Raw genomic sequence first — 23,115 nt, 5'->3', positions numbered from 1 at the left:
GCTCTGGGGCACGAGGGCAGCCGCAGCTCCAGGGGTCTGCCCCAGCTGTACTTTGCTGTGCCAGGCATCCCAGCTGCCAGGACACGTCTGGCAGGGAGTTCCTGCTGGGCAGGCTCAGGGCTGAGCTGCTCCTCTGCCCCCATGTTCCACACAGTCCTGTGCTAGCAAAAGGAGTTGGACACACATGGGAGAAAAGTCTGTATTTGCTCCATAGCTGGGCTCTGCCCAAGCCCAGCTGTGGAAAAGGCCTCAAAAACTCCGTCCTGGGGAGCACAGCTCCAGCAACACTGCAGGCAACAATGCTGCAAAGTCCTTCAAGATACAAAAGGCACCAAATGTGGACAGAGCCATGCAGTGCCATGTCCCCACAGGGACTGGGGTTCAACACTGCTCTGCCCCCTGCCCACTGCCACCCCCCTGTCTGCTTCTCCCCCATCACTGCCCCTGCTAGCCAGCCAAGGCCCCGCAGCAGGGACACATTTGTCCTGTCCCTCTCCAGTGTCCCACCAAGCTTCCAGCTGTGCAGCCCAGGTTTCCTGGGAACAGGCCCAGGGCAGCTGGGCAGAGCTGAGCACAACGCATGGTGCAGGATGGGAGCCTGGGCACAGCCTCCCCCCACCCATCTGCCAGCCCTTTGTCCATGTGCCAGCCCCTCTGGGAGCACATCCTGCCCATGCAGAGGAAGGGGTGGATCCAGGCTGGCTGAGGGCCACCAGGGCCACTGTGCCCCTCTTCCAGGACACAGCCACCAGGCCAGGAGCCCAGATGGGGGAGGGTGCAGGGGCTCTGTCCACCCTCTGTGGGAGAAGCTCCGGAGGCAGAACCCAAAGTCACGCAGGCCCAGCCAAGCTGCGCCGCAGGGCGCTGGGGTAGTATTTGAGGAACAGCTTCCTGGAGATCTCCATCGTGTCCCCAGCTGGCACAGCTGGGTAGCGCTTCTTGTTGTAGATGAAGCCTCTCTCCACTTGGAAGACAGCCTGGTTGAACTGGTCCTGGTGGAAGGGGCGGCCTGAGTTGAGGCTCTCCACCAGCACAGAGACGAAGAGGCTCCAGCGCACAGCGTAGTAGTCCAGCACCAGCCCCCCCAGCTGCTTATTGGCATAATCCAGAATGTTCCCACTGGGCCCCCAGAGCGTCACCTGGTTCCGGGCATTCAGCTCATACTGCTCAGCCTCCCGGTGACTGGTGGCCACGGCACGGGCGCTCTCCAGCCAGCGGCCGAGCAGGAAGAGGCTGTGGCTGGACAGGAGGCTGTCCAGCTCTGGCAGCAGGTCGTACACCAGCACGCCGCCGGCCGTCAGCAGCTCCGGCAGCGCGTGGCTCTGGAAGGCCTGGCGGATGCTCAGGTAGTAGTCGCTGACCAGCTGCTGGGCTGCCTGCCGTGTCACATCCACCAGGTCGTAGAGGAAGGCGGGGCTGGAGCCCAGCTCGGCGCCGGCGCTCAGCAGCAGGCGCCAGGCCTCGTACACGTCGCTGGCGTTGTACCAGAGCTCCGTGTCCATGCGCAGCGAGGGCCGGCGCACCAGGGGGCTGCGGTTGTGGTTGACGCAGACGCCGGTGCAGTTGTACACGCTGCGGAGGAGCAGGCGCCAGGCGCCGGCTGCGGCGGCATTTGGGGCGCCGTAGCGGCGCTCGGCGTAGCGGGTCACCCAGCTGGGCAGGTCCAGGGGCTCCTGCCGCCAGCCCAGCTCGTTCATCAGCTCGTACACCATGTCGTTCTGCTCAATGCCCTCGGGCACCAGCCCCGTGCCCACCATGGTGGAGTTGGGGAAGCGTCGAGCTGCGAAGGGGCCGTGGTTGATGGCCTCCACAGTGCCAAAGAGGCCGTGGTTGCCCCCGAAGTTGTGCAACATGCACCAGATGAAGGGCTGCCCATAGAAGGACTCTGTCCACTGGTAGACGGGCTTGGACTCAGCAAAGAGGTCGAGAACAATCATCCTGCCAAGGGGCACTCCGTGCAGCAGGGCCCGCACCTGTGCTGGCTGCCAGAAGTCAGGCTGGTGCTGGAAGAGCCAGCCCTGCATCAGCCACAGCGCCTTGGGGTCAGCTGGGAACAGAAGAGCACTGAGTGAGATCCTCTCCAGGTAGGGCCCACAAGTGTCTCATGAGGCCCTGAGGCCACTAACCACCCCTCAAGGGGGTTTTGGGGATCTGGCACCAATGGGTTCTGCGCTTGCATGGGCCCACAGCCACCTCCCCCAGCCCCTGCTATCCCACCTGGACCCCTGTGGCCAGGCCAGCACCACACACGGACCCACCTCCTGTCATCGACCTGAAAACGGCGTTGCTGACTCTGGACAGGTAGGCAGGGTCAGAGGAGAGGGGGGTCATCTCGTTGAAGGTGTCTGCACTATAGACGTGGTCTGTGCCAAACTCCTTGATCAGCTCCTTCAGGAAGAGGGTCCCGATCACCTGGAACATGGGGTCCTCTGGGTCCAGCAGGTAGATGCATGAGTAGGCACAGTCGAAGTGGCTCCAGTGCCCCAAGCGAGTGGCATTCACACGTGGGAAGACCCTGCACCACAGGGCAGAGAGGGGGATCAGGAGCAGAAGAGGACAGGACCACGGTGCCCATGTGGGGACAGGGCAGTCTGCTGGGGAAGCTGCAGAGGGAGGTGCTGCAGGAGATCAGCCCCGGGAAGGGCCCAGGGCTGAGGCCCCGGGGCAGGGGCTGCACCTACCGAAGGATCCCCTGCGGCACGTGGCCCGCGAAGGCCGGCAGCACCGTGGTCATCCCCAGCGAGCGCATCCGCTCCACGATGCGGTACTGGGAGAGAGAAGGAGAGAAGGAACAGAAGGAGAGAAGCCCCCACGTTCCCACGAGGGCACCCCGGGCACTGCTGCAGCTCGGGGCGGAGCGGGGGGCTCCCCGAGGCTGAGCGAGGGCAGCCTGGGCCAGGAGGACCAGGGGGTGACAGGGGTTTGCCCCGGGCGGGCGGGGCCGCCCCCGGTACCTGCAGGTAGAGCTGCTTGAAGTGCCAGGCGGGCGGCAGCGGCCCAGCCCAGCGGCGGAGGTTGCCCATCCTGTTCCAGGCCAGGAACGCGGGGCCCGTGAAGTACTTGTCGATCTCCGACTGGTTCAGCCCCAGGCTGCGGTAAACCTGCGTCGAGCGCCGGGGGTCAGCCGGCCCCACGGCTCCCGCCACCCATCCTGTCGGTTCCGGTTCCGACCCTCCCGGTCCCCGCCGCCCCTCGCCCCGCTCCTCACCCGCTGCCAGACCGCCTCCTGCCCCGCGAAAGCCGGTGCCAGGTTGATGCCGCTCAGAGCCATCCAGTCGATCTCCCGCTCCCAGCGCGCCCAGTCCCACCAGGCGAAGGAGTAGCTCTGGGCGCAGACGTTCTGGTAGTACCGGTACCTGCGGGAGCGGCGGAGGCTGCGCCCGGGCCCCCCGCGCCCCCCGGGCCCCCATTACATAACAGCGCCTTGTCCCGCGCTAACGAGGCGTGAGCGGCGCCCGGCCCCGCGTCCCCGTTACCTGCCGGGGGCGGCGGCGCGGATCTCGGCCCGCAGCCGGGGCAGCGGGTCTGGCAGGCGGAGCTGCGCCCCGGACCACGACAGGTGGCAGCCGCAGAAATCTCGCAGGTAGCGATAGAGACCGGCGGCCGCCGCCACGCCGCTGGAGCCCGCTACGGCGACGGCCACGGTGGCGCCGGGAGGTGACCACAGCCGGTAGATGTCAGGCCCGCCAGCCGCCAGCGCCGGGTCCACCGACAGCGACACGGCGGCGGCCCGTGGGCCGAGCAGGCGCCGCGCCAGCGCCCGCACCGCCTCCTCCTGCCGCGCGTCCCCCGCTCGCCCCGCCGTCGCCGCCAGCAGCAGCAGGAACGGCAGCGCCAGCCCCGGTACCGGACCCAGTCCCGGTTCAGCTCCCGGTTCCGGCCCCCGCCGCACCGCCATTGCCGCTGCCTGCCCTGCGCCGGTCCCGCCTCTCCCGGTACGGCCCCGCCCGCCGCCGGTCCCGCCTCTCCCGGTACGGCCCCGCCCGCCGCCGGTCCCGCCTCTCCCGGTACGGTCCCGCCTCTCACGGCCCCGCGGCGCTGGGCGGTGCCGGCGGCGGGGGCCGGGCCTGGTCGGTTACCGGCCGCCGAGCGGAGCGGGGCTGGTTCCGCGGGCGGGTCTGGACCCCTTGGAGCAGGGATGTCCCGGGCAGGCTGGGGACAGGCGCTCCCCGAGCCCCGGGGCCGCTGCGGTCCGTTCCCCGCCCGCTCCGGGTGCCCGAGCAGGGACCGGGTTTGCGGCTCCTGCTCGGGACAGGGGGACCTCTGGGGCTCCGGGGTATTTCCAGTCTCGCGTTTTCCACCCGTGACAGTTCCGCACCACTGGGGCAAGCGGGCCCCGCCCATCCATCAGCCCGGGGCTCCCGGGACTGACCGGATCCGCTCCGCCGGCCGGGGGCGCTGCGAGACCGGGCAGCGCCGGTGCCTCGGGGCCCGGGAGCGTCCCGGCAGCCCAGCAGCGCCCGCAGCGGCCCCGGCCCCGACCGCCGAGGCAAACCCCGCCGGGGAACGCGCCCGGGGCGGGCTCGGGCTGCCCGGGTCTCTCCCAGCCGCAGGGGGAATTCGTAGACACTTCCAGGACGGAACCCGGCTGCGGGACGGGGAACTCGGAGCTCCCCGAGCACCCCCGGTGCAGCCCACGGGGGGCCGGGGTCTCCTGCCAGTACCAGGGCTGGCCTGTGACCCCAGAGCCATGGAAACGGGCAGTGTTGGGATTGCACGGGAGGATGGTGAAAGGGACAGAGAACATTCCCCCGGCCCGCCAGTACCTGCAGCTGCAGGAAAAGCATCCCCGGACCGGCGGGAAGCCGGTTCCTCGTCCCAAAGGTGCGGGAGGCTGGGGCCGCAGCTCAGTGCGGCTCCTCGCCCTCCCGGAGACATCAGGAGATGGGAAACGCACCGACAGCATCGCCAAAACCCTGCAGAACCCTCCCTTCCGCTGCTCCCGCACATGTGGAAATGCCCCGTCCGGCAGGAAGGGCCTGAGTAAACACGGCACACCGGGGGAACGGGAAAGCACGAGCAGAGCACAGCCCCGGGCACGCAGAGCGGGGTGCCCCACATGGTACCACAGCGCCCGGGTTAAACGAGAAAACTTGTTTAACTTTTACGGGGTCCATCAGGGAGGGCAGGAGGCCCCGGGATAAACAGCCCGGCCCGGGATATCGGCGCACAGAGGCAGTGCAGCCCCGGGTCACGCCGGCCTCGCTGCACAAACCAGCCCTGCCCAGCCCATGGCTCTGGCCATGGAGGTGACAGCATCCTGGACAGAAATGCCAAGGTCCCAGCTGTCCCCAGCAGCTCTGGGGGCTGTGTTCAGTGTGGGTCAGGGATGAGGGGCTGCCCCTCAGTGAGCAGTGGGGAAGCAGAAAACAAGACACAGCGTTTGTTGTGGAGTTCATTTAATGTATACAGCGACTGTCAGCAACATGTTTCACCCAGGCAGCAGAACACAGGACTCGTGTCAAAGCTCCACCTGCAGCCACGCTTTGATTTCACCCTTCAGTCTGCAGACACCTCTGTGGATGCCCACCACACCCTCCTGTAACACAGCCAGTGCCCAGGGCCTGCCCAGCTGCAGCACAAGGGCCCCCGTGCCCCATGCACATTGCAGTGTGCAAGGTACACAGAACCTTCTCACCTAATTTTAAGCAGCCTGGCACCTCGAGGCATTTATTCCTTGCTTCCAGGTTAATGAGTCTCGTTATTGTTCTAATCTGTTCATACACAAATACCCAGCTCCACTGTGAGAATGGAACACGACAGTCACACACAGCACTGACACACCCACTGCTGCTACAGCTACATCGAGTTGAGGAGTGCAAGGAAATACTGACAGCTCGGACAGGAAAGAAATCAACAGCTAATGCAGGGACACAGCACAGAACAGTGCCCAGGGCCTGCCCAGCTGCAGCACAAGGGCCCCCGTGCCCCATGCACATTGCAGTGTGCAAGGTACACAGAACCTTCTCACCTAATTTTAAGCAGCCTGGCACCTCGAGGCATTCCCTCCTTGCTTCCAGGTTAATGAGTCTCGTTATTGTTCTAATCTGTTCATACACAAATACCCAGCTCCACTGTGAGAATGGAACACGACAGTCACACACAGCACTGACACACCCACTGCTGCTACAGCTACATCGAGTTGAGGAGTGCAAGGAAATACTGACAGCTCGGACAGGAAACAAAGCAACAGCTTAATGCAGGGACACAGCACAGAGACCCCCTGCCATGGAGCTGTTTTGGCAAGACTGAGCTGCTGCTCTCCCTTAAAGGGCTCCCCAGAGAGTGCACAGGACAATGTGAGTCACTGGTACATCCACCCAAGCAAAAGCTGCCTCCAGCTATGCCAAGCCCACACAGGCACTATCTGATGTGCCTGGAGGGCCTTGGTTTCAAACCAGAAAGCCCAAGAAATGTCACTGCCAGTGGCAGTGCCTGCAGTGACCAGTGACAGCCTGCACCAAGGCTCATCCCTCCCCATCCTGCCCCAGGCCAGTCCGGCAGCGGGGTCCCAGAGCATGAGGACTCCTCAGCACTGCCCCCAGCAGCAAGAGAGAGAGCAGCCCTCACTCTTCTGGATCTGAGGTCGTTGGGCCTTTTCCCCATGTGCTGTTTTGTCCCCTCAGCACAGCTGCCATTTCTTTTCTGCCCTGATCAGCTGCCAGGGAATGCACAATACAGGGAGCACACGACTGCACACCAAACAGACACCTCATGCACTTGGTACCTTTGGGAGTAAACTTAAGGAACAAAAAGTTTCTGTGATCCAGTGTTGTGACCCCAGAACGTCAAAGCTTTTGGCTTTGGGATGCCATGGTAACGCTCAAGGGTGCTGCAATAAGTTATTGTCACTACACACAACTCACACACACGGGGAGGGGTCAGCCACAGCCTTGCTGCTGGGGTCTCACACACACACAACATTTAACACTGCTGGAGTGGGGGGCCTCAGTCATCAAACCTCCCCTCACGGATGATATCAAAGGAGAAAGGGAGAAACTTGAACCCAGTGCCAGTGTAGAACTTGTTCTGGAATTCAATCCTGCAAGAGACAGAAGAGTGATTACTCATTAGAAAGGCAGCTCTCAATAGGAACAATTAGAAGTAGGGAGTAGTAATCCTACTCCATTAAAAGTAGGATTACTGACTAAAAAAGCTTTAAGAAGAAAAAGAGGTATTATAACGTAATGTGTCTTTTGGCACAACCCCCCATCTATGTGTGGAGCTGCCCAGAGACTTCAATCCCACCCTCAGGCACAAAAAATGGCAACAGGAGAAGGCTGGCCTTGACCACAGTGTCCAGGAAGCACAGGAGCAGAGACAGCATTTTCTACACCAGCTGCTAAAGTTCCCTTTTTCATTAGCACAAGCCTCAGCCATGTGACAGAGCTCAGAGTCCCCAGCAGGCATTTCTGCTGATTCCCTGCAGCACATTTGCACTGGGATGTGCCCTCCAGCTCCAGCCAAGCGTTAGCTCAGCCCCATTTGCTGCCCCTAATGAACTCGAGTTAAAAAAGAATTATTCTAGAGAACTGCCCAATAGTCAGCGACAGCCAAATAGGGACAGGGAAAGCTAATCCCCTGATTCCCAGCAAAAACAAGCCCAAGCTTCACAGACACTTTCCACTGCACAATCTGCTGGAAAACAAAGCCCCTGCAGGCAGCAAATGACAGCAAACTGGGGAGCCTTTAACACAGGTCAGGGGAAGGGTTTTATCAGCAGAAAAAGACAAACTGGAATTATTTTTCCCCAAATGGGGAATCATGGCAAACTCCAGTGTTGCTGTATTCAGCTAGCAAAAAGTGATTTCCCCACAGAGCCCAGGAGGGAAATGCTCAGGAAAACCAGCTTTAGCCTGTATCTTCTGCTGCCTCACAGGCCAAGGGATCCCCAGGATGAGCAGGATTTTCCGTGTGGGAGGAAGGGCTCCTTGCCAACACGCTCCAGTTTTTCAGGAACCCTGATAATCTCCATAAGTATCCTGTGACTAAGTGACTGTTCTGTAAGCAAAGGGAAATGAGAGGCAGAGGGCTGAGATATGTGAGTCACCCAAGCTCACTGTGACTGACATGTTAACCCTGATGATTCACAATTCCAGCTGGCCTCAGCATCCAAACCCTCCCTTTGGACATTCCATTACAACTGGAGGCCTGACACAGGGAGAGAGGCTGCTCTAAGGCTAGAAAACTAGCCAGAAAAGTGTATTTAACCAAATAATCAGTGTGGATGGCCAGTGGGGTTTTCTGCAGGTGTCTCCAGAACCCCAGAAGCCAGCAGGAGGCACTGCCAGGCTCACTGCCTGTTACGTGTCCCAGTTTACTGCTGAACCCTCTGTGTCTCACATCAGTGCCCAAGTTCTGCAGAGAATTTACAGACACTGGCACTATCAGCAAACAGCCCAGGAGTCCTCGGGCAGCAGCAGTGCTCCAGGAGACCCTCTCTGCAGCTTTTTGCATTGATAATTAGTGTCAGGGTTTGTCAGGCTGTTGTTCTTTCTAGCCCCACAGAGTCAGGGTACTGCCACTGGCAAACCAGGCAGCTCCAGTCTGGTGAGTAGGAGGCAAAAGTCCCCTATAAAAAGACAGAAGTGGGAGGCAAAAGTGTAACAGGAACTGTCACTCAGCACTACTGCAAATTCCCACTCTGTGTTTGTGTCCCTGAAGGTGCCAGAGCCTGGGGTCAGGTGTAAAGCAGGCACACCTCAAGGGTGGCTCACCTGACAGACAGAACCCACTGGTGCAGAGACTGCTGCAGTTACTCCTTCCCAAAAGGAGCAGAGGTACCATATCTGCCTCTGGGATATTCCATCCTGCCTGGCAGGAGGCTGTGGCTGCCCCCTGGAGCAGTGGCTCCTGCAGCCACACTGCAGGTGAGTCCTGGCTCAGGACATTTACAAAGGAAAACCAAATCCTGGCAGGTGGGTGAGAGCTGGACTCCACCATTCCCACTCACTGGACTGAGAGTGGGATGTGGCTCCAACACACCCACACCTCTCAGAAAGCAGCACCCTGAACAGTTACAAACCTTTTCTTTTGGGCACAGTCTGTTTTGGCTCACATTAGAGGAGGTGACTAGTTTAAAAAGGGGGAAACTGCTTTAATCTGAAAGTTCATGTTGAACTACATGACTGAAAAACAATAAATGGAAAGGCTGAATATTTCAGAAGGGTGATATATTTCAGAAGAGCTACAGCAAAAGAAGCTGACAGCATGACAGCTGAGACACTCACAGAGCTGCAGTGGAGCCCAAATTCACACCCTGCAATCCTGGCAGCAATCCAGAGGGCTGCCTCCACCCCAGAACAGCCTGAAAAGCCCAACCTGCTCAAAGAATGCATGCTAAAAGAGCACAAAATAAACCTCCCTCATTTGGGACTGCCAGGCACAGCATGTGGAACAACCTGTGAATTCCCTGACCACTAAAACACATTCTCAATTCCTCCTCCTTTCCAGGAAGGCTGAACCACCCACACCTCAAATTCCTGATAGGTGACGGTTCTCTCACAGCCAGAAATTCCCAACTGCTCCTGCCAGGACAGCTGTATTTGACCTCCACTCTTCCTTCCTCTTCCTAAAAAGGGAACACCTGCCACTGGAACACCCTGTTTTCAGTGCAGGAGCATAAAGGAATGTGAACAGTGTGCTCTTTGGAACCACTTCAGGTGCCTCCCTGTGATAACCAACACCCAGCAACCTCAAAATCATTTCAGCAGATCACTTGCAGTCTGAAATAGAACCTTCAACTTGCTTTTTGGGCTCTGAGCCTGGACAGAATTTCTCTCAGAGCCTATGCATGAAAGGCTTGAAGGTTTGAAACAAATGTTTAGGGAAAACAGGACTTTGTCAAGCACTCCAGCTCCACAGCTGCCCTGCACAGGCAGAGTGATCTGTGCTCTCACTGCTGCTGCCCCTGGGTGTCCTGTTTGCCATTTCACTGGCACACACACAGATGTTTTGTGTTCTGTGCTCTCACTGCTGCTGCCCCTGGGCGTGCCTGTTGCCATTTCCCTGGCACATACACAGATGTTTTGTGTTCTGTGCTCTCACTGCTGCTGGCCCTGGTTTGCCTGTTTGCCATTTCACTGGCACACACACAGATGTTTTGTGTTCTGTGCTCTCACTGCTGCTGCCCCTGGGCGTGCCTGTTGCCATTTCCCTGGCACATACACAGATGTTTTGTGTTCTGTGTTCTGTGCTCTCACTGCTGCTGGCCCTGGTTTGCCTGTTTGCCATTTCACTGGCACACACACAGATGGTTTGTGTTCTGTTCTCTCACTGCTGCTGCCTCTGGTTTGCCTGTTTGCCATTTCACTGGCACACACACAGATGGTTTTTCAGTTTTTAGGGAAATGTGGACCATTACTTCCAGCTCACACCTGTTCCAGCTGTCTGAGCCACATCTGGAGGTGCAGTTTGTGATTAACACAAGACAGGTGCCTTCCCAAAAATGTGTTTTCTGCTCCATGGAGCCTGCCTAGAGCACTGCTCTCCTGAAATGGCCACGCAGCTCCACAGCCCAGAGAGGCCACAGCCCTGGAAATCCTCTAATCCTCAAGGAATTGCAGAGTAAACCCACCACATGTGGAGTTACAGCACTGCTCCCTCTGCTCCTCCTGGCTGCTCTCAGTGCCCAGCAGGGTCTGTGGGGCTCCTGCTGTCACTGCTGTAGTGGCCCAGCACGGTGACAGCAGGGACAGGATGAGGGACCTCTGGCCAGCCAGCAAGGAGCTCTGGAGTGGCTGCTCTGCAGGGTTCAGGCTGGATGCCAGGAAAAACAGAGGCACCATCCAGCAGCCATTTCCAGGAGTGCCCCCCCAGCTCCCTCAGCACAAGATGGCTTCACCCCAGCATCAGCTTGGCTCACTTGGCTACAGGGACACAGGTGGACCAGGACCCTCCAGGCTGCAGCCCCCAGCCTGAGAGGGCAAAAGGCCAAAGCTTTCCTTCCCCACAGGCAGGGGAAAAGTGCAAAAAGGCTGATTTTTCTCTTGCTCTTTTTTTTTTTTTTTTCTAGAGGCACTTGCTTCCTTTTGCACTTACAGAACTACTTTCAGAGAGTGCACCCAACTTTTTCTTCCCATTTAAGCAAGACAGAGTATTTCTCGTGATCTTCAGAGACTTCCCTTTCTTCTCATGGAACCCCTGCCCCAGGAAATCAGCAGCCTGAACCCCAGAGAGGCACACACTCTCCTACATTTCAGGCTGAGAAAATCCTACTCCCAGTTGCTCCTCTGATCCCACCAGTGCACTAAGAGAGAATCTAAAGTGGAACAATGAGCCCTCTTAAACACGGATTAGAGAAAGCTCTTGAATATTTCCCATACTTGGGAGCAGAGTAATTCCTTCTGCTTTGCTGGCTGTGTGCACAGGAGCTTAATGATGATAGGAAAGGGCCTGCAAAAGCAACTTCCAAAAGCAAGACCAGCCACCCCAAAGTACCCCAAGGGCAGAAGGCAAAGCCACTCCTGCTGTCCAGGGCAAGGTTTTATAACAAAGAAAAGGTTTTATAGCAGTGAATAAGGTTTTATAGCGATGAGAAGGAACCTGCAGTCAGTGGCTATTGCACACAAACAACAACAAACACAGGAAGCAGGGAAAAGACCAAGAAATGGAACAAGGAAGTCCTGCTGAAAGCCACAAAGCACACTGCTCCAGCCAGCACAGCCTCCCCAGCCCCTTGTCCCAAAGCTTTGGGCCCTGAGCTTTCATCTTCTTATGCTTTCATCTTTTAGTGCTTTTCTATAAGCAGAGCTCCACAGCTTTAAACAACAAGTGGAGGGAGGTGTTTTACTACAAACAAAATTGAAATCTCTGACCCTTTTTAAGACTTTCTGCCTTCTAGAAGATGGCATTTCTGCACAGTACAGATGACATCAATTTTCTTGTTCTGACAAGCTCTCCTCGTGTGTGGATGTCCCAGTAACTCACCAGTGCAAGCGCAGAGCGTGGAGGAAGGCTGAAAGCCCCTCCATGACCAGCAGGATGGCCACTGTCAGCGTGGCAAAAGCAGCAAAGATGAAGAAGAGGCCCAAGCCTCCCCCCAGGCTCCTCACACTGAGGCCAATGTGGATCACCATGGTCCAGAGCACCTCCGAGAGCTCTGTGAGAGAAAGGGGAGAGGACTCAGGTCAGCACAACAGGGTTGTTCACTGTAAAGCAAAAACTGAAGTCAAGCAAAGCCCAGCCACAGTGAGGTGGAAACTGAAGAGGGACAAGAGCTTTTGCAGCCAAGTGTGTCAGGACATTGCCTCCAGCTGCCACACAGGGCAGGGCAGAGTCCTTGCTCAGCAGCTCTTTGCTTTATTCTGTGATTTTAACTCCACTCCTCCCACTCAGCAGAGCTGTGGCAGCAGACCCTGGGCTGGGAGCTCACTGCTCCTGGGTAATGCATGTTGCCAGCTTTCCCTTCACAGAGAAAAGCAAGGCACAATTCTTCCCAAGGATTTCTGAGATTCCCGTTCTCTGAACCTCAGAGAAAGGGAAAACACAATTCTTATCTCATTGCTGTGCCTGTGCTGTGCCACAGCAGAATGCAAGATGGAGATTATTTATCCAAAGTGAGGATGTTTTGTTTCCTTGGCCTATTAGGGCCAAGTGTGTGTGTGTGTGTCAAGACTGTCTGCTTAGAGTGCAGCTCTGTGCAGAGAGAGTGCTTGGCAGATTCGGCTTAGATGAAATGCATATAATATTGCATCACTGTCCTATTTTTATGAAAAATCCCTTCACCAGGATTTTTTCTCCTGAGAAGCTGGGAAGCCTCAGAGGAAAAGAAAAACAATAATTATCTGCTGCTGTGGAATGCAACAGGTGCATCTTTGACTGGTCCATGTGGATTGTTTCTAATTAATGACCAACCATGGTCCAGCTGTGCGGACTCTCTGAGAGTCACACCTTTTGTTATCATTCCATTCCTTTCCATTCCATTCCATTCCATTCCAGCTTTTTGTCTGTTTCATTTTCTCTAGTCTTTTTAGTATAGCTTTAGTACAGCATTTTAATATAATATCATAAAATAACAAAGCCTTCTAAAGCATGGAGTCAAGATTCTCATCTCTTCCTTTGTTCTGGGACCCTCGAACACAACCACAATGCAGCATAATAAAGTAATTATTGAGCATTCTGATCTCCATGGAGTCAGATGCATCACTCTCCTCCCTCACCAGTGCTGGATCAGTAACAAAGGCACACACAGCCGTGCCAGGGGAGCCCTGAGAGGTCTCTTGTGCTGCTCCTTTCCTGGGGGGCTGAGCTGGGCCCCCAGAGGGACACTCACGTGCGTGGGCCAGGCTCAGGGCCCAGAGGCGCAGGTAGGAGGCCGTGTTGGAGATGCAGCCCAGGCAGTACTCGATGGTGTGGATGGCCTGGTACACCACGGTGTCCCCAAAGTCAAACTGCAAAGGAACAGAGCATGAGGGGAGCTGGGAGCACGGGCAGGGTGGGGACAGGGGCAGGGGGACTGCTGCTGTCACCAGGGACACTGTGTGTGACACTGCACACTGACACTGCCTTCTCCTGGCTTAGCACGCCAGGGCCACAAATGAAAAATGCATCTTGTCTTGACAGGTTTTGCAGAATGATAAATGCTGTGACGTGAATATTGTTTTCTTACTCTGGCACGTGAGAGTCAGATATTCCAAATTCACCCACGGGCTTAGCCAGGAAAAGACTGTTCAGCAGAAGGTGGTGCTGGTGTGCACTCCCTGGACAGCCAGAGGTGCTGCTGCAGGCAGGAGGCAGGGCCCCAAGCTGCACTGTGTGCCTTTGCTACAGGAGCATTTTGCAAGGCATGAACCTGCCCTTTTTGTAAGCAAAAATAATGCATGAAGCTGCACTGAAAAAGTCACATCTGTGTACCGTTCACTGGCAAAGCCTCAGTGCCTTGGTGATCTTCTGCAATAATAAAGGAATTTACAAGGAAGTCTGCCATGTAGGGCAGTTTCTTATCCTGCAGCTTGGGAAAGCATTCCCTGCAGTTTGGATTTAATCCATGCTTCAGAAACTGCTCAGATTTAAGTGAACATGATGTTTTAAATACATCCAGTGACTAATGCTCTAGGCATGCACACAAAGCTATTTATATTCTTAATTCTCCCCTAGTATAGCAAAGGCAAAAAATATTTCAAACAATTCAGTTAAATTAGCTGTCAAATCCTAATCCTTTCTGCACAGAATGTGAGCTGTTAAGTTCTTCACTAAAGGCTGCCCTAGCCAACAGCTCCAGCTCTGGACACACAAGGCAGGAGGGAATGTGGGAAATGTTTGAACAGTGACCTTTCAAAGCTGAGTGCAGCTGCCAGAGAGAGCAACCCCTGAGCCAGGAGTGGGAGCACTGGGATTGCTGTGGGACAGTCCTTGTGGGCTGACACGTTTTCCCCAGGTTCAGGGAGACACCAGAACAGGAACCCCCTGCCCCTCCCCTTCCCCCCTGTTCCACACAGGCCTGTGCACAGCAGAGCTCTCAGCAAACCACTCTCAGCACCGTTTGCAGCAGCAGTGCCCTGCTCAAGCTGTTCTGATTTCATGCAATTTGTATTTCTTTTTTGTAGTAAAATTGGTTACCTGATAGTGCTCAAACCTACACTCACTCCTGCATCAGTATTAACCCCCCATCTTTTTTAAATACTTGTTGCAATGAGCAGTTTCTCAGAATGGAGCTTCTCTTTTACATAAAGCCTCTGGCCAGCTCAGCTCTTGAACTACATGAAACTGGACTGGTTGTGCTGCATTTGCTCTCTGGGTCAGCCAGCATCATCCTTAACTTGGCAGATAGTTTGTGGGAAGAAATCTCTTTCAACACTTTGCTGCAGCACAGAATTAAGAAAGCCACAAAAAAAAAAGCCTCATAAAAAAACTGAGGCTTCTTTGGAGGCTCAGAAGTGAAAACTTTTCAGTTTCAGACCTCCAGCTGAACAGTTTCCCAGGTAACTGGGAACAATCTGCAGACAGGGGATCAGACAGAAAAGCTGTATAGATGAAGTCATTAAAAGTCTGTGGATATATGTGTGCACGAGTTAAAAATGGCCTGTAACATGAAAACAGCAAGATCTTTTGGAAAACAAGATGCTGTGACATAACAAGTTCCATTCAGCACATTTTACACCGATGGGAAATGGCCCAGGTACACATGAAGGCAAAGCTCCTCTTACCACCTCGTCCTCTGTAGGCTTGAAAACACAAATTTACATTTAGTGCAGTGTTTTGATCACATGAATCATGAACACATTCAGCAATTCCCTCCTAGCAGCACAGAAAGCAGTACCACATCCCATGCACTACAGAGGCAGGATCTGCTGCAGCCCTTCAGAGGCATCACAAAACTCCCCAGCTACCTGAGATCCACTGGCTTTCTCCTCTCCCAGAGGAAAGGGAAGTAATTAATTATTATCCCCAGCAGTCAAAATGAATATATAAACAAAGTTTCAGTGCTGCAGGAATACAGCCCCTGAATTTCCAGTGGCATGGGAGAAGCAGATGTGGCACCCGGGAGTGCAGTGCACCCCTGAGATGGTGGCACTTTGGGGACAAACAGAGCCACATCTCCCAGGATATACAAATTATGCTGCTTTTTCTGGAGTCCTGGGAGTGACCAAGAGACAGTCAGTGAGAAAATTGCTAGGAACACACTTCACTGGGAATGCTGCTGTTTAAACAGCCTGGAAAATGTGACTCCAGCCCCAGTGAGCTCATCCTGCTGCCGAGTGCAGTGCCCTGAGAGCGAGGATGCTCAGGTGCTTACCTCTTCCCCCTCCTCAGAATGGGTAGATAACTGGTCATGTTGAATGATCTCAGCATCCTCCTCTGTTGGGCCATTGCCCACCCGGATCCCACCAAAGTTGTGCGTGCCCTGACACATGCAGAAAAGAAAGAGCAAAGTGTTGTTTGGGTTTTAGTGCAAAAGTGCAGGTTTCTCATGATTCCATGTGCAGCAGCAGCTCACAGAGGAAAACAAAATATTAAATATTAAGGCCCAGATTAAGGCAGGTACAATTCTATTTCCCAGCTTGGATGGGAAAGGTGCTGATTCCTGCTGGGGCTGGGGAAAAAAAAACCAAAAAAAGTCTGTCTGAGTGAATCCTTGGTACATTTCTACAGTGTAACTGCAACCATGAGAACAATAAAGGCACACCTGTCAGAGGACATGTTGCTGACATGCAACAGCCCCACATCCTGCCCAGCACAGACACAGCACTGCTGGGCACTGGAGCAGGTCATGGAGCTGAACACACTAACACAAACACACAGAGTTCCTCCCACCAGCCTCAGGCACACCAACACTGCATGGAAAACCAGATCTTGCCCTGCTTGGAAACTCTACATTGTGCAAGCAGGTCTTTTTAGAGGTATTTGTTCTGACATTCAGCATCTGACCCTCAGCTGCACCTCCAGGACTCCAAAGGGGAAAGAACAAAACACAGACTGAGCTGAAATGCTGAAAGTGGGAGCAGATCTCACCTGACCCCTAGAAAGGCCAACTGCAACACCATGGATAGAAATAAACCCTGTGCCCAGCTTCAGCACTGTCTTGGGTCACAGGATGTGATCACACTTGCCACATCCAGACTGCAGAAGTCCAGGGATGCCCATGCAGATGAAAGAGGCTGAAGGTCCCTCCCATGACCTGGTGCCTGCACAGACCAGCAGAACAGCTTTTCTGAGTTCTTCTACCTCCTTTGTCCTTAGAAGCCTGCTTTTATTTTAGGCTGAATTGCAAATATGCCCAAAACACCAGATATGAATTAGAGATTTTGCCAGGTTTCTAAAAACAAATTAGGTAGGCATTTATGCTCTGAAAAAATAAATAAAATTTAAAATCCCCTTCATATTAACAACTAAGACAATGCTTTTATTAGGATTTTCAGGACCACTGAAACACCACAAGCCACTGGTGACTCCTGTCAATATTCTATTTATGTATTTCCAGCCTGTGTGAACTTGCACTTGGGCAGCCTTTCCCTCACACTCAACTCATACCCATTCCCTGTAACCCAGCCAACCTAAACACAGCTTCAACAGCTCCAACTGTTCACTTGATCCTTCTAAGCACCCTTCACACAAGGCCTCCCCTCGCAGCTTCCTGATGGAGATGCATTTCATACGCTGGATGGATCCTGCACAAAGATCCATTTTCATTTCTGCCATTTCTGGGAGGAGACTAAAATGGGCACTGGAGAACCATGGGTCATGAGAGAACCAGCTGACATGTCCCTCCCAGCACCTCTGGCACCTGGGGAGCATGATGAGCTTCACACAATCAGTGAGATTCACACCTCCTAGACAGCCAGGCAGATTCAGAACTAAAAGGCAGCTGAAACAGGGGAAAGGACTAAGTTCTGGAGCTGCCACAATCCTCAGCAGAAAGCTTTGGCAGCAAAGAGCCATCTGTAAACTGAGAAACATGAAAGTCAAAACAACTGCCACCAAGAAGCTTGTTTGTGCACGACCATATTGTAATAATTTCAGGTCAAAGTGTGTACAGGACAGATGTGTCACAAATCCAATGATTACTGACACGGAGTTGCTGGAGGCCATCACATCACTGTGTGTTTGGGAACACGTAATGCAAACAGAAATGCTGCACTGAGAAGAATCCTAATCAATCTTAAACAAATAGACAAGCAGAAGAAAAAAAAGGGAATTTAACATGGGGGGATGTGGTAGCAGGAAATCCTGTGCTGCTCTGCAGGTTGGATTCAGCAGCACTCCTGCAAGGAAGTGTCTCTGTGCACGCACAACTACCATCCTCCAGCCTGGGTGTTCATCCAGAATGTATCAATTTGGCTAAACTTTGCTCTTTCCAAGAGAAAGTGTTTTTCACCCTAAAGGTGCACTTGCCATTCCCTTATGAAACTCAGATACATTCCATGCTCCCTCGATAATAACCAGACACAAAGCCAACTCCCATCTGCAATGCATCAGGCGAGTTTGAAGTGCACTCACTGTTGCAGCCGCTGCTGCCTCGAGCGCCTGCGCGTTCGTGCTGCCCTGGGCCTCCTCGGGCTGCCCTTCCTGGGGCTGGACGCAAGAAGAGAGAGGGAGGAGGAAGGAAACAAAAAAAGACAAAGGGAGACGAATGGAGGGGACATGGGAGGATGAAAGGTGGTCAGAGAAGGGAGAGGGAGTGGCTGTAACTGAGCTGATCTTTGGCTGGCTGCGCATCCTCGCAGCGCTGCCAGGCGTGCAGGGAGCGCTCGCGCTTCTGCTCCTGCAGCTCACACTCAGGTACAGTGCAGCTGGAAACCTGCAGAGCACCCCAGCACACAGTCTCACATCAGCCTCTATGTCTCTTTTATTTTTTTTAACCATCCAAGCTGCTTTAACAAAGGTAGAGAAATCTGCCAGCCAATTCCATCTCTGTTTCCCACTGCCAGCCACAGAAGTGCATCCAGCAGCCAGTGAGGCTGCTCCTAACCTTAGCTACCAAAGCCCAAGCCAGAGACACTGTTCTGATCATTACCAACATAAGGGGATTTTTAAAGCAGGTTTGATGCTAGATCCAGATCTGGGAAGCAGGCAGGCAACACTCTGTCTCCAGTAACACCCACCTGCTGGTATGCCCAGGAATATGCAAAAACAAATTACAGATTTCAATGCAGTGTGAACCCATGAATCCAAGCTCAGGATGGAGAACACAGCTTTTCAACCAAAAACGGTTTTCATATGTACAATATAAAAGGGAGTCACCCACCAAGTGTTTTCTCCTTAAATACTGCTGGCGAAGGACCAGGGGTTTGGCTACCAGCATCCATGGCACACACAGCAAGGCTACCACCACGAGGAAGCACTGCAGCCCTTTCTGCAAAAGAAACAAGCCTCAGGTAATTCAGCTGCAGCCCCTGCTCAAACACACACAGAACCCAGCAAGAATGGCTGAATTCCCAGCATGTGGGTGCTCCTCTATCTTTCTCTCTTCTGGGAACAGCAATTAAGCACTTAATGCCTGCAGCTGCCACCTCTGACTGAGCACAGCATTTAGTGCTGAGACTGGATTAGACTGGGAAAAAATCTGAAAGATCCTGCAGAAAATGAGAATTTGGCAGATGTCTGATACTGCTGGGAGGAAACAGCATTGGTGTCTGAGCTAAGCTGAGAGGAATCACATTGCAGACATGGGACAATATTCCTAATTGCCTTCCACAATTAATCAGGATCCACATGTTCTGAAGCCCCAGCTGACTTATGGTCAGACAAATAAAATTTCCTGGTGCAGGGATTATTCCTTCCTTCTTCAACATTACACAGTATCAGCCTTCAGAAATGCTCTGTCAGTGGAAAGATGTTTCATGATTTCACAATTACAACAAGGTCAATGAAACACTCCAGTATCACAAAGCATCTCTGATTCTGTGCTAGCAAAAGCACTCACCTGCCCACTATAAAGCATCTTATTACTGGTGTCCTCATAGGAAAACAGAAACATGTTGATGAAGTGTATTAAGAGGCTGGGTGCTTCCTTGGATGTGTGAGCATCATAGGCTGTCCACTTGTAAAAGATGAGAATAACAAGGTATCCAAAGAGGGAGGACATGAAAATCATTTCTGGGATAAATCCAAGGTATATGTTCAGTGGCTTCTTAAAATAGCTATAGGGAAGGAAAAAAAAAAAAAAGTTTATATTAGATTTGGTTAGAATTAGGGAAAAAGCTTTTAATAAGAATGTGAAGAGAGTGCTGGGGCTCAGCAGCTCACCAACAGCTGGGCCTGGAGCACAGGAACTGCCTGACAGGCACAGCTCCACACACAGCCAGAGACAACTGCACTGCACCTTCCATCAGGAGGTGAGGGCTGACAGGTATCTCAAACCTCACAACACCCAAAGCCATGAGAAAACCAGAGCAAAGCACTTACATGTGGTTGAGGAGACTCAGTGCAACACCAAAGAGCATCTGGAAAATGCCAAGAATCACAGACATCTTCATCTTGAAGGAATTGAGGAAAGCCAGCTTATTGCTGGCAATATTCCAGATCTGTGAAAAACAACACCTAGTCAGATACCAGGGAAAGGAAAACAGGAGAAGGAAAACACTGCCTTTTAAGCTAAACAGTATGAAGCAGTCAGGAAGTGTGAGGCTCAAAAAGCAGGTTTTTAAAGGTGTGTTTGTCCTATGGATTCCTTTTGGGGAAATGAGCAGACAAGATTTCAGCTGGGAACAGCCTGACAGTACCTGAGCCCACCACTGAGCAGGAATCAAACCTGTTTTCATGGTACCTCAAAGGTGCAGGAGAAAAGAGGCTGTATCCTTAACAGAGAGAATACTATTATCCATTTAAAGGAACAATTACACACAGCTCTGATTTCCTGCACTTTGTGGAACCCACACAAGCTTTGTCATATATTACAAGCAGAAGTAAGAGCAGAAGTGCTGATGCAGGCAGGTACAAAGTGACAGGATTACTGGGAAATGTACATTTCCAAGAGTGACTGAAAAAAGGGATTAACAACTTTCCCCAAGGTAAGAAAGTAACTTCAGAAAGTGATTGTCAAGGTTAATCAGATTTGATTAAAGGATTGCAGTTAGAAAGAGTGAGAAAGCAGCCTTTAATGGACCTCAAAACAAGGGTTTTTATCCCAAATCTGGCATCTCAGTAGGAATTCTATCATTCAGGAGCATTCCCACCATTGATGGACGTGCTGGGGGATTTTTCACAGAGCAGTGAACAGACAGGCACTTTTCTTTCTGCTGACACTGAGGATCTTGCCCAAAAGCCTGCAGAGGAAGGATGAGCTCTTACTGGGTCAATGCCAAATGGGTAGGGCCCACCAAACACCCCTGGGATGGCAGGATCCAGCTGCAGCAGGGGGGTGGTCTCCAGCAAAGCATCTCTGTTTGGGAACAAGATACACAAACATTAATAACAGCAATGCCACCCTCCTCCTGTAAAAACTAACAACACTCTTCCCTTGTGAGAGCAAGGAACAGCTGAAATTGAGAGAAATTCAAGGTTGCAGAACTTGGATGGTTCTAGAGATTTTCCCAAATGAATAAAACCCTGTTTCTTGACCTTTTACTCTGTCACAAAGAAGACAAGTGCAGGGGACAAAAATCTTGAAATGTCTATGGGGAAATAGATGAGAAACTGCATCTTTGTAAGTTTTCTGGGGGGAAAAAAAGCATTTTGAATCTTGGCATATTTACACCCCTCTTCCAAATCTACCCGAGACAGAGGTCAGAAATTTTTGCTTTCCTGAGCTGGAAGGACAATGGGGAAGGACAAGTCACCTCTTTCTCACTGTGTCTACAAAGTTACCAAGGGTTTACTCACGACCAGTTGGCTTTATTGAACATGGGCCTGACGCTCCAGGAGGAACCAAACATGTTGAGGGATTTGGAGAAGCAGTCGTTGTAGATGAGCCCCGTGTAGGTGGAGAACAGCCCCATCAGCAGGATGATGTATCGACCACTGAACACCATGTTGAACATCTGGTGTAAAAAACCCAAAAAGGAACAAAAAGTCCATGAGAACAGGGAATTTTGAACCCTGGATGCTGAGAATTTTAAACTTTCTGTGCTGAAAAGCACTGACTCACAAGAGAACACTGTATTTGACCTGAGGCTGTGGAGAAGGCTTCCAAAACTGATTGACAGCACTGGGATTAGGGGTGTCTAGCTGGTTAGAAGTGTGTAACATCACAGGGTGGAAAACTTAAGAGTTTGGGGATTTACAATACAGAAATCAATATGAAGCAAGATGCAGGTTTTTGGGTGGAGACTGGTTCTTCCTCTTCTTCATGGGTTTGGGTGGTATTTTGTAATTGGACAGAAAAGTCCACATTGCAGGCTTTGAGGGATCAGTTACTGGGTTAAAAGGGAAAATAATCCAGGTGTAATTTCTTAATTGGACAGTTTAGTCTTAAAAGACCTTGTAACAAGAGATAGTTGGCCATTTTGTGCCTTGCTAATGAAGGGCTGCAGAATTCACAGTGGAGAGGCTGCAGCACTGATAAGAAACAATAAACACCCGAGTCTGAACACAAACTATTGTCTCAAGTGCCTTCAATCCTGACCCCAATGGAGGTAGAAAAAATAAGCAGAGAACCAACAAGGGAAGGTCACTCCCAAAGCCAAGCCAGGGAAATCAGTCTGTTGTGGGACAAACATTGGCCACATGAACCAAGAGCCCAAAATCTCTATTTCCCCTTGGCAGGGATTAAGGGTGCAAGAGGGAGCAGAGCAGCACAGATAATGAGGATAAAGGGGCAGTGTGGATCTCCACAGGGAACCCAGGAGTAGCTAGAGAGGACAAACTGCACTGATGCAACTCTCAGCTGGCAGCATGAGTTTGGAACCAGAAGCACAGACCCTGTCAGTCTCCTCCAGCCCTGCCAGTGTATGTTAACTTTGGTTCAACTCCTGTCAGCCCTGAGCCAGCAAAACCAACCTTGAGCAGCAAATAGGAAAAATACCAGGGATGGGATACAAATGTACAGGAACTGGGAGTTTTGCAGTAGCTAAACCCCACTATGATCCAGCTAAATTTGGGGTGACTTGTTTACACCAGCTTACCTACTACACTTGATAACTTCCTTCAGATAACTGAAATTAATAGTTTTCTACAAATATGCAAAGAGAAAACCAAGGAAACTCAATACTTTTATGAAATTACACTACTTAGCGTGTGTGTGTGCTCTTCAGGCTTCCCAGCCTGTCCACGTGCTTCAAAAATTCCAAAGGAGGAGTAATGGGCATTGTCAACTGAAGGGGAAAAGGATGGGAGTAAACCAAGCTGCAACTCTTTGTTTGAAATGCACAGCTCAGCAGGATCTGCCACTTTACCTCATTGTCACTCTTCTGGGACAGGATCCGGCTTTCCCTCAGCACCATCCAGACAGCAATCAGAGTCATCAGGATGCCATGGCCAAAATCCCCAAACATCACAGCAAACAGGAATGGGAAGGTGATGATGGTATAGGGTGCTGTAAGGGAAAAGGCAACATTCCCAGGGCACTGTGTTAGCCAGCCCAGACTCACCATGGTGCAGCTCAGGCAATTTAGCAAATATAATTCCCCAGCTTCCCCTCTGTAACTGAAAGCTAATGAGCCTCTACTAGAATTCTCTATTATAGATTTCCACACAGGACAAACATAATGACTAAAAAATTTGAGACAAAAGTCTTGG

The 23,115-nt window shown here is 52.7% G+C and overlaps 2 protein-coding genes across 4 annotated transcripts in view; both read right to left on the bottom strand.

The window, feature by feature from the left end:
* Window positions 1-195: 195 nt before the first annotated feature.
* Window positions 196-4,012, bottom strand: NAGLU (N-acetyl-alpha-glucosaminidase). The gene is made up of 6 exons (XM_041426491.1): window positions 3,477-4,012; window positions 3,209-3,356; window positions 2,955-3,101; window positions 2,682-2,767; window positions 2,259-2,515; window positions 196-2,047 (listed from the first exon to the last, which is right to left on the bottom strand). The coding sequence occupies exons 1-6, from the start codon at window positions 3,896-3,898 to the stop codon at window positions 831-833; spliced, it is 2,277 nt and encodes a 758-aa protein (XP_041282425.1). The 5' UTR covers window positions 3,899-4,012; the 3' UTR covers window positions 196-830.
* A 1,885-nt stretch (window positions 4,013-5,897) lies between these two features.
* The window catches only part of ATP6V0A1 (ATPase H+ transporting V0 subunit a1), a 30,558-nt gene continuing 13,340 nt past the window's right edge, over window positions 5,898-23,115 (bottom strand). For all 3 annotated transcript variants that reach the window (XM_041426595.1, XM_041426594.1, XM_041426596.1), the window contains exons 12-21: window positions 22,773-22,912; window positions 21,262-21,419; window positions 20,731-20,821; window positions 19,846-19,964; window positions 19,364-19,580; window positions 18,686-18,793; window positions 15,737-15,844; window positions 13,274-13,391; window positions 11,929-12,100; window positions 5,898-7,042 (exon numbers count right to left, since the gene is read on the bottom strand). In XM_041426595.1, the coding sequence (XP_041282529.1) occupies window positions 6,949-7,042; window positions 11,929-12,100; window positions 13,274-13,391; window positions 15,737-15,844; window positions 18,686-18,793; window positions 19,364-19,580; window positions 19,846-19,964; window positions 20,731-20,821; window positions 21,262-21,419; window positions 22,773-22,912 (1,325 nt within the window). In that variant the 3' untranslated portion in view covers window positions 5,898-6,948. The remainder of the gene's footprint in view (window positions 7,043-11,928; window positions 12,101-13,273; window positions 13,392-15,736; window positions 15,845-18,685; window positions 18,794-19,363; window positions 19,581-19,845; window positions 19,965-20,730; window positions 20,822-21,261; window positions 21,420-22,772; window positions 22,913-23,115) is intronic.

Source organism: Onychostruthus taczanowskii, unplaced genomic scaffold, assembly GCF_017590055.1.
Source record: "Onychostruthus taczanowskii isolate IOZ18803 unplaced genomic scaffold, ASM1759005v1 scaffold91, whole genome shotgun sequence".
NCBI lineage: Eukaryota > Metazoa > Chordata > Aves > Passeriformes > Passeridae > Onychostruthus > Onychostruthus taczanowskii.
Note: the sequence above shows the minus strand (reverse complement) of the source record. Positions and strands in the feature narration are given on the sequence as shown.